General features: G+C 41.8%; 1 protein-coding gene across 5 annotated transcripts; it reads right to left on the minus strand.

Annotated features, from left to right (window-relative positions):
- Window positions 1-2: 2 nt before the first annotated feature.
- On the minus strand, window positions 3-8,110 carry TARDBP (TAR DNA binding protein). Of its 5 annotated transcripts, XR_011145867.1 has the most exons (9): window positions 7,758-7,828; window positions 6,535-6,782; window positions 4,852-5,015; window positions 4,484-4,624; window positions 3,695-3,865; window positions 3,192-3,318; window positions 2,105-2,244; window positions 1,091-1,370; window positions 3-335 (listed from the first exon to the last, which is right to left on the minus strand). XR_011145867.1 is itself a non-coding variant. In XM_068985687.1 (7 exons), exons 2-7 carry the CDS (start codon window positions 6,770-6,772, stop codon window positions 2,189-2,191), a joined length of 897 nt encoding a protein of 298 aa, XP_068841788.1. In that variant the 5' UTR covers window positions 6,773-6,782; window positions 7,758-7,828; the 3' UTR covers window positions 1,386-2,188. The 5 variants fall into 5 exon arrangements, 3 of the variants coding, with proteins under 3 accessions (XP_068841788.1, XP_068841787.1, XP_068841786.1); XR_011145866.1 differs by having other exon boundaries at window positions 3-1,370; XM_068985687.1 differs by lacking the exons at window positions 3-335; window positions 1,091-1,370 and having other exon boundaries at window positions 1,386-2,244.
- Between the last annotated feature and the right edge of the window lie 3,084 nt (window positions 8,111-11,194).

Below are 11,194 nucleotides of genomic sequence, written 5' to 3' on the forward strand. Positions count from 1 at the left end.
TTTAGAATGAATGCATTTAGATGACCAAATAGACTTTAAAAACAAATCTTTGCCAAATAGTTTACTTCTAAACTTCAATTTTTTTTAAGGGTAGAATTAAATACCCATAGCTATGTAGTACCATAAACATGTTAATAGAAGGCTACTCAACACTGAAAGCCTTCTAAGACTGGTAACTAGATTTACACAAGTGTAAATAAGGGATTAAAACCATGCCATTGACAAAGTTAACTTACCCCTGGGCTTCTTGAAGGCTTGTCAGTTTAGTCTTTGGAGGTCCCCGAATACCATTTTAAGTGTTACCATGTTACTGCTGCTGAGTAATAGTGCAAGTGCTAAAATGCAAAATTCAGATGGTACAGGGTTTGGAAATCATGCAATTTAGATGCAGAAAAAAAAAACAACGCAAGATCCTTTACAGAGGAAACTGAATAAAACAATGTGGCGACCATAAGCCTAAAAGATGACTTCATTTATAAAAGTTTAAAACACATTAACTTTCAAAATGACAAACCTAGTTATCATAATCTAATTAGATAAGGGCATTAGGTAAATTATCAACACAAAAACTGTTACATTCTTCCACTAGAAAAGGAGCTGACTCTCACAGAAGTTACATTTTAAGTACAATAGAGAATCAATATATTATTGCTTTTACATACTTAACAATGCACCGTGAGAGTCTTGAGTTTTGTAGATTTATTTGACATTACTCTATTTCCCCACCTTTGGAAGACAAAGCCCCTTCCACTTAACACTTCCACAGACAACCCACCCTGCTAGTTCTTAAAGCTATCAGGCTTCTTAATGGATTTCAGGCACAAGATAATTTGTGGTTTCTTCTACTTTATCCCTATTGCAATTAATTCCACTTTTCAAATCCCCAACTAGAAAGGTGCTGATATTCCCTTCATTTCAATTGATAGGCTTTGCTACAAAGCATTTTAAATTAACATTGCTTTGCCCACTCCTTCAAACGAGAATATTTTTAGAAGGATGATTTCCCAATGGAGATTTATACAGGCCATGTAAATAGAACATCACCCAAATGCACAGAGGCACTAAGAAAAAGCTGGAGGGTACTGCTTACCATTTTAGGTGCGGTCACCCAGACTTATTAAAAACTAGATTTGAAAAAACAAAAAACAAAAAAAACTTTTCACTTTGGACAATGCAAGAACAAATAGCAATTAAGTCTGGGTATCAGGTGTCAATGCATGACAGGTGATGAATCCATTTGACTTGAGACAACTTTTCAAATAAGTTTATTTGAAGCAAAATAAACTACTGCCAAGAAACTTTATGAAAGTTCCATCTCAAAAGGGTCAAAAAAAGGGGAATTAACTGCTATGAATTCTTTGCATTCAGGGCTGCAAAACAAAGACACATATTATTTAAATCAGTTTTATTTAAGAATTTCCAACAGTGACAACTCTTATAAAAAGCATCCAAGCACAGGACACAGAACTGCAGCAAACAGCATTCTTATGGGTAGCTAACAGACATGAGAACTTCCACCCTGCTTTGAGACACCCCGAGCTCACTGGTGAACTCTGCTTCCAAGTACTCCTGCAAAGCACACCACAAGCTCAGTCCATGTTCTCAACCCATCAGCTTCAGTTCACATTACCACACTTACAGGTCAGTAACAGAAGAGAACACACACCATACAGCATTCACAGCAGTTGACAAAGGGGTAGGGGAAATACAAGTATCATTTCACTTAACACATTCAGCTAACGTGGGTCATCTAAGAACAAAACTCACTTAAAAGTCTTCCAACAGATGTGGATGTCCTTTGAATGCAAAAACATTCGTACGTTATTTGCTATCCTTGCTCTCTGCACACTCTCTCACCAAAGCCACAGGATTGAGAGACACATCTCGCCAAGTTAAAAAATATCCATTATGCACCACCAAGTCTCTGCACGCGCTCTCTCCTTTTCTCGCTCATACTAGCCTCTCATGCCTCGGCACCACCATCAATCCCACACAAGGTTTCAAAAGTTCAAACAGCCTTCTGGTTCCATATCACAGCCTTGCGTTCATAGCGTTGATACGACTCCATGAAATAAAGAGTAGCGGATAAAAATGGGACACCCACCGTCAAAGACGCAGCCTGCGCAGCGTGATGGCGAGTTCTTGAATGAGAAAGCATGTAGACAGAAGTATTCCTATGGCAGAATATTTACAGCACTACTTTCAATGAAGTGCTTCTTCCATAAACATTTGAAATGAGATGAACTGCAGAGATTAAATGAAGGCTTCATATTGTACTTTTGTATATGAAGGGAGACAAGTGTTAAAACAAAAACAAAAACAAAAACACAAAAGAACCAAGCACTGTGACACCATGATCTCCAAAGAGGAGATTTTCCTAAGGAAAAAAATCCATATGGTGGGGTTCAAATTAAAACAAGGAGAAAAGAATGTAGTTCTAACCAATGGTTTCCATTTTGAACATGCAAAGAATTCACTTGACAAGTCCAGGGATAAAATATTACAGGAGAAACCCTTTGATATCAATTGTAGTGTGTTGGTTTACCAATCAGGCAAACAGCAGTTCACGTTCAAACACTCAATATTTCAACCCTTTATGTAACAAAACTTATAAAATTCCTTTAGCTCTTCCTCTTTTTCTAAAGAAAAATGTCAAAAATACTGCTGAATATACTCCACACTGAACAAACCAATTTTGAAAATTCTTACATATTTTACAATATACTTACCATGAGTTTAGAAAAATTTGAATTCCCACCAGTATACCAACTAACCATAACCCAATGTCTACATTCCCCAGCCAGAAGACTTAGAATCCATGCTAGAGCCGAAGCCTCCATTAAAACCACTGCCTGATCCTGCATTTGATGCCGATCCCCAACCAATAGCTGCACCTGAATTAGAACCACTGTAAGAGTTATTTCCAGAACCAAAAGCCTGATTTGGCTCCCTCTGCATGTTGCCTTGGCTTTGGTTATTACCTGATGGGCCAGACTGGTTCTGCTGACTGGCTAACATGCCCATCATACCCCAGCTGCTCTGCAGAGCAGCCTGAGCTGCAGCCATCATTGCTGGGTTAATGCTAAAAGCACCAAAGTTCATCCCTCCACCCATATTACTACCCTGATTGTTTCCCAAACCCGCTCCACCCCCTCGACTATTTCCAAATCCACCCTGATTCCCAAAGCCACCTGGATTACCACCAAATCTTCCACTTCTTTCTAACTGTCTATTGCTATTGTGCTTAGGTTCAGCATTGGATATATGTACGCTGATTCCTTTAATGATCAAGTCCTCTCCACAAAGAGACTGGGCAACCTATAAAAAATAAGGGATGTAAATAGAGGAGATTAAACAATTGATTCATACAAAGTAGCAATAAAACTTAGATTTCAAGCCATCATCTACGCTGGAGAAAAAAATCAGCAAAGAGCACTGATTTCACTTAAACCCATAAAACAGCCTTTAACTTTAGTAACGGTAGCAGGGATTTTTCCGTTCATTTTCAAAGGATGTGTAACACTCCCACTTAAATGTCACATATTAAAACTATACCTACGGGGTTTATCACAAATATTCAGGCCCAAATACAGGGTCAGAGAGCTTAGCTAAAAAGGATGGTAATTAACTGGAAGGGCAACGTTCAACAGAAATTACCTAACTAACTGGGGCAAAGTTATTAAGAGAAAAATACCTGATCATCTGCAAACGTAACAAAGGCAAAAGCCCTGAACGGCTTGGGGATGAAGACATCTACCACTTCTCCGTACTGGCAAAAGAACTGCCGCAGTTCATCAGCAGTCATGTCCTCTGTACAACGCCCAACAAACACCTTTCTGCTTCTCAAAGGCTCATCTGGGCTTTGCTGATCAAATCGAAAGGAAGAAAACCATCAGAAATATGAAAACAGCATTCTGGTGGAGGATGTCACACAACCTATCTGCCTTTTCTTTAGGTGAGTGCTTAAAAAGTAGGTACATTCTTTCTTTTTTGTATTAGCACATCTCCTTCTGTTAAGACTTCAATGCTTTAAATGTTAAAACTGATGAAAGTATATTTCGATTAAGGAAAGTTGATGAATTAGAAATGTCCTGGCAAAAAGGATAATGTTCCAAATAAGCAAGTCTTGCTTGCTTGGAATAAGTAAGGCTTTTGTAACAAGATCAACATATTCTAATTGTCTTTGTTAACACTAACAAGATCAACATATTCTTTGTTCACATGTAACTATGTAAGAAATTGCTAATTCATTAAAAATAATGAGAAAGAATAAAATGAATGTTTTATTTTGGAGGAGCAATAAACTAACTATTTCAAACAAATATATAAAATATTCAGCATGCATTAAGGTCCTGAGACTTTTAACAAAAGATTTCAAGAACACACCCTGCCACATTTTCCAACTGTAATGTTTTATTTTACAGTGTCTTTTAAGTAAGTTTGTCACCACAAATGGCCAAAGCAGAGAAAACAGAGAAAGTACCTTCGAATTTGGAAGTTTACAGTCACACCATCGTCCATCTATCATATGTCGTTGTGACATTACTTTCACCTGGGTTTCATATTCCGTGAAGCGAACAAAGCCAAACCCTTTTGAATGACCAGTTTTAATATCCTTCTTGACCTAAAAAAAAAAATCATTTAAATTCACTAAATCTACACACACATATAACCAACCCAGAGTACACACATGAAGGGAAATAGTAGAAACCAAATTTCTTTTCAGCACCCATTATGTATACATATAATAAGTATTAATATCACCTACTGAACATGAAGGGTAGCATCACCAAAACAAGGAATTCTGGACAGTCATTCACTGAAAAACTGTTAAGTGAAATCAAAGCTTACCTGAACCATAAGAACTTCTCCAAAGGTACTGAAGTAATCTTTCAGATCCTGTTCAGTTGTTTTCCATGGGAGACCCAACACTATTAAATCAGATGTTTTCTGGACTGCTCTTTTCACTTTCACTGCTGATGAAGCATCAGTTTCGTCCATTTTTCTTTTGTTATCTAAACAAAATGAGCAGAAATCTTTTAGAACATTCGTTTAACACTTTAAACACTTCACCCCCTTCATGCAGAAATGAGAAACAAAAACATTCTAGGAATAGTAAAACACTGGAAACTTCTGGTAAAGGGTGACATTAGCACTCATGGACAGAATAAGGCTTAAATAAGTGGCTCGGTTGCTTTTCTGGAGCCAATCTGGGGATTCTAACCTCTGGTTCTGTAACAGCTCAAGATTACAGCTGTATGTTCTTCCCTCTCAAAAGATGTATCAAAACAAAAGTTCCTTTATTTTCACTGTAAAATACATTAAGGAAGAAAAAAAAAAAACAGGTTGAAAAATCATGATGCTATCTTTGTGCCTATTAAATATATTTCCTTGATTATTTTAATGTCTATAATCTGACTACCAAAAATTAGCAACTGTAATCTCCAGTTATAGATTTTTAAGGCTGATTTCAGTTTTTCTGTTTCGTTCCAAACTTTCAACATCAAACTCACATTAACTTTATAATAGCAGAAACTTAAGGTTATTAAAAAAAAAACCAAACCAGTATTTGGAAGGGCAGAGAAACTCAATGACGTATGGACAAAAGACAGATCGTTTTTGGGAGTAGCGTTACGTTCACAGCAAAACTGAGGAAGGCAGATTTCCCATATACCCTTCCCTCTACACAGGCAGAGCCCCACCCCATTATCAAAATCCCCTACGAGGGTGGTACACTTGTTACAACTATGAACCTACATCAATACATTACTATCTAAATGACATTTCAAATTTGGGTAAATATTTATCTACAATCAATGGATCAAGAAACTGCAGACTAAAAGAAACCAAGTTGATTTTAGTAAAATTTTTCTTGATACATGAGAAAATTTCTTGAGGCAACATCTTAAATATTGACAAAATAGTACACCTTTGTTGCAATATAAAGTTATAATAGAAGTAAGAGAGATCTATCAACTAGCACAAAGTACCTACTGACAAAAATGTACTTAGTTCCTTGGCACACTTCTAAATCTTCATGCTTCCTTTGAGATTAAAACCATCAGTGAAAAGACACAGTGAGAATAAGCCCAGACCTAAAACTATAATTAGGACTGAACTAATTCAAGATTTGGGCTATTGCAACTGATGTTCACTTAAGGGGGAAAAAAAAGGGGTAAGATTAGTGGAATGAATGACGTAGCTTGCAAGCATTAAGAACAAACCAAAATATGGAGGCACTTCAGAAGACTATTTTCAACAGACTGATAGAACTGCAAAGCATTCTTAATTTCTTAAATTTGGCATTAGTTCAGCAAAATTAGTGCGGATAATTATTTAAACACACAGTTTTAAAAACATGTTCTGTATTCCAATTCTCACTTATTTAGTGGTCTTCCAAGCTTGTCTGATAGTAACTTTTAAAGAAATATTTGGGCAATAGAAGATGGTTCACCAGGAAGAGACCATGATCTATTCTTAAGAATGATACAAACCTATACTTTAGCATCACTGCAAAACCAAATGGCAACAAACCTTTGGGATAGTTGACAACATATACCAGATTCCCCCAGCCAGCATCAGGGGCGTGCAGAATTCCTTCTACCAGACGGACACCTCTCATACACTGAGACACTGGATTCCGGTAGCGCAGCCCACATGCCCCTGGAAACTGGGCTGTAACCGTGGACAGCAGCACTGTCCCATCGTCTTCCGATGGTATTTCAATGGGCTCGTCATTCTCATCTTCGGTTACCCGAATATATTCAGACATCTTTGTTTCTCTTAAAGGGAAAAGAGATACAAATGACTTAACAAGTGTGGTCAAAGTAACTGTTTCCTTATCCCAGCTGATTTATACCACTACATCACTGTTTTGTGACTTCTAAAAAAATTCTCAGGTCTTTGGATTCTTACAGGTGTTGGTTATCCCTGAAAAACGAGGCAGTAAAGGCAAGGATAGCTATTAAAATGTAATGCCTCGCTAGTTCATTAAGTATTTGATGAATGCCTACTGTAAGTGCTGCCACTGTGAAACTAGTCTCAGATGGCATGCTAGTGGCAAGGCGGGGGGGAGGGGGAGAAGGGGGAAAGCAGGAGAAAGATCGCAAGTACTTATTTTATTACAATCGTGATAAATACTACTAGAAAGTAGTCTGAGGGTGTTTGGGGAGAACCTAAGCTGGTTGAGATGTGTGTATGTGTACAGTGGTATCAAAGTGACTTCCCTAAGCAAGCGATGCAGAAGCTGTCTTGAAGACTGAATAGGAGCGGTAAGCCAGCCGAAGAGAACAACGGAAAAGTTCCTCCCTGTTCCAGATTGTGGGGTGTCCAGAGGCTCTCCAAACTTGAGCTGCAGGGACAGCAGCGACAGGTCCTTCGCGACGCGGGCCGCCGCCTCCCAGAAGCCAGTGCGTGACAACCGAGGGAGGAGTTTCTAAGCGCGGCCGGGGTGGGACCGCTGGGCTATCAGGCCCTAAACTCCGTCCCGGTGCAAAAGTACGAAGGCACAAAGCAATACCCGCGCCGGGAAGCCAGGCCAAACCGCTGCCTCGGGCCGCACGGCTGCGCGGGCCCAGCACCCCAGCTCAGACGCCGGCTGCCACCCCGCGCCAGGCCCTAACGTCGCTCCCACGCGAGTCCGCTCCGGCAGGACCAACCAGGCCTGGTCCCACGCCTCCCTTTCCGGGACGGAGGCCGCCCCATCGCGGGAACCAAGGCACACAGAGCGTCCTTAGTGAGAAGCATCTGCAACTCACCCGCTAGGCCGCTGCTAGGAAGCCCGACAGGGAGACTGAAGCAGGGAGGAATCCAAGAGCCGCCCGGCTACCACTTCGCTCCCACAAAATGGCGCTAGGGCCGCCTCCTCCCCCCTCCGGCCATCGTCCTCTCCCACCGGATTCCCGTCCGCAGGTGGGGGGGACCGCTGCAGAGAGACAACGACCCTCTCCCCAGAGAAGCAGAAACCCCCTCCCTGCAGTCTGAGCACAGGGAGTGAACTTGAAGGCTATAAGGAGGCCAGCACCTAGGCCAGAAAGGCTAAAAATGGAAAAATGTAGACGTGTAGGCTTTTACCTCCCCCACGTAGCGTAATAGATGGCTTCGCCCGACCAACCGCCGGCCCCGGGTCTCCGCCGGAGCTCGCGCACTTTTAAAATGCGCGAGACTAGCGCAGGGGCTGGGCCGGACCGGGCGGGGCGGGGCCGGACCGGGCTGGGCTGGGTCGGGGGAGCGCTGGGTGGGGCTGGACTGGGCGGGGCGAAGGCACTTGGGCCATCCTGACCCTCGCGAGACTGGGAGAGGGCTGTTGAGCCTAGGCGATTTTTAACCTAAAAAGCCCAGCCAGGTGCGTCCTCTCTTCTCCCGCAGTCAACCTCCACACCTGGAGAGAATAACTTTGTTCTAAAGAATAGCAATCATAGTGCCTACTGTGTACTGCTGCTGCTGCTAAGTCGCGTCAGTCGTGTCCGACTCTGTGCTACCCCAAGGACGGCCGCACACCAGGCTCCGCTATCCCTGGGATTCTCCAGGCAAGAACACTGGAGTGGGTTGCCATTTCCTTCTCCAGTGCATGAAAGTGAAAAGTGAAAGTGAAGTCGCTCAGTCGTGTCCGACTCTTAGCGACCCCATGGCCTCCAGCCTACCAGGCTCCTCCGCCTATGGGAGTTTCCAGGCAAGAGTACTTGAGTGGGTTGCCATTGCCTTCTCCGACTGTGTACTAGGTACTACCTAAGTCATCACGTATTTAATTACCCCAACAGTCTTGTATGGTAGGTGCTATTGAAGTTATCCGCATATACAGGTGAGAACGAAACTGAGACACAGAGAGGCTCAGTATCTTGCATAAGTAAGGTCAGATGCTCAGTCGTGTCCAACTCTTTACTACCCTATGGACTATAGCCCCCACAGGCTCCTCTGTCCATGGGATTTTTCATGTGAGAATACTGGAGTGGGTTGCCATTTCTTCCTCCGGGGAACTCTTCCTGACCCAGGGATTTAACCTACGTCTCCTGCATTGTGGGTGGATTCTTTACCGCTGAACTATTGGGGAACCCCTAAAGTAAGGTTACCCAGGTAGTAAATGGTGAACCTGACATCTGACCCATAACTCTAATGCTACTATAGTCCATGTACTGTTGAAGCCTAGCTTGGAGAATTTTGAGCATTACTTTGCTAACATGTGAGATGAATGCAATTGTGCAGTAGTTTGAACATGCTTTGGCATTGCCTTTCTTTGAGACTGGAATGAAAACTGATCTTTTCCAGTCCTGTGGCCACTGCTGAGTTTTCCAAATTTGCTGACACATTGAATGCAGCACTTTCACAGCATCTTCTTTTATGATTTGAATTAGCTCAACTGGAATTCTATCACCTCCACTAGTTTTGTTCCTAGTGATGCTTTCTAAGGCCCACTTGACCTCACACTCCAGGATGTCTGGCTGTAGGTGAGTGATCACACCATCGTGGTTATCTGGGTCATGAAGATCTTTTTCGCATAGTTCTTCTATGTATTCTTGCCACCTCTTCTTAATATCTTCTGCTTCTGTTCGGTCTGTATCGTTTCTGTCCTTTATTGTGCCCATCTTTGCATGAAATCTTCCCTTGATATCTCTAATTTTCTTGGAGAGATCTCTAGTCTTTCCCATTCTGTTGTTTCCCTCTATCCCTTTGCATTGATCACTGAGACTTTCTTATCTCTCTTTATTATTCTTTGGAACTCTGCATTTAGATGGGTACCTCTTTCCTTTCCTCCTTTGCCTTTCACTTCTCTTCTTTTCTCAGCTATTTGTAAAGCCTCCACAGGCTTTTGCCTTTTTGCGTCTCTTTTCCTTAGGGATGGTTTAGATCACTGCCTCCTGTACAGTGTTACGAACCTCTGTCACTGGTTCGTCAGGCACTCTATCAGATCTAATCCCTTGAATCTGTTTGTCACTTCCACTGTGTAATCATAAGGGATTTGATTTAGGTCATACCTGAATGGTCTAGTGGTTTTCCTTACTTTCTTCAAGTCTGAATTTTGCAATAAGGAGTTTACAAGCTGAGCCACAGTCAACTCCCCGTCTTGTTTTTGCTGACTGTATAGAGCTTCTCCATCTTCGGCTGCAAGGAATATAACCAATCTGATTTTGGTACTGACCATCTGGTGATGTCCATGTGTAGAGTCGTCTCTTGTGTTTTTGGAAGAGGATGTTTGCTATGACCAGTGCATTCTCTTGACAAAACTCTCTTAGCCTTTGCCCTGCTTCATTTTGTATTCCAAGGCCAAGCTTTCTTGTTACTCCAGGTAGCTCTTGACTTCCTACTTTTGCATTCCAATCCCATATGATGAAAAGGACATCTTTTGGGGGTGCTATGTAGAACATCCTGTAGGTCATCATAGAACCATTCACTTTCAGCTTCTTCGGCATTACTGGTTGGGGCATAGACTTGGATTACTGTGACATTAAATGGTTTGCCTTGGAAACAAACAGAGATCATTCTGTCATTTTTGAGACTGCACCCAAGTACTGCATTTTGGACTCTTGTTGACTGTGAGGGCTACTCCATTTCTTCTAAGGGATTCTTGCCTGCAGTAGTAGATATAATGGTCATTTGAATTAAATTCTTCCTGTCCATTTTAGTTCACTGATTCCTAAAATGTCAATGTTCACTCTTGCCATCTCCTGTTTGATCACTTTGATATTTACCTTGATTCATGGACCTAACATTCCAGGTTCCTATGCAATATTGTTATTTACAGCATCTGACTTCACTTCCTTCACCAGTCACATCCAAAACTGGGCATTGTTTTTGCTTTGGCTCAGCTTTTTCATTCTTTCTGGAGTTATTACTCCACTCTTCTCCAGTAGCATATTGGGCACCTACCCAGCTGGGGAGTTCATCTTTCAGTGTTACATCTTTTTTGCCTTTTCATACTGTTCATGGGGTTCTCAAGGCAAGAATACTGAAGTGGCTTGCCATTTCCTTCTCCAGCAGACCACATTTTGTCAGAATTCTCCATCATGACCTGTCCTTCTTGGGTGGATCTACACGGCATGGCTCATAGTTGCATTGAGTTAGACAAGGCTGTGATCCTTCTGATCAGTTTGGTTAGGTTTCTGTGATTGTGGTTTTTATTCTGTCTGCCCTCTGAGGGATAAGGATAAGAGGCTTGTGGAAGCTTCCTGATGGGAGGCACTGGCTGTGGGGAAATTTG

Source organism: Capricornis sumatraensis, chromosome 14 (assembly GCF_032405125.1).
Source record: "Capricornis sumatraensis isolate serow.1 chromosome 14, serow.2, whole genome shotgun sequence".
Lineage (NCBI taxonomy): Eukaryota > Metazoa > Chordata > Mammalia > Artiodactyla > Bovidae > Capricornis > Capricornis sumatraensis.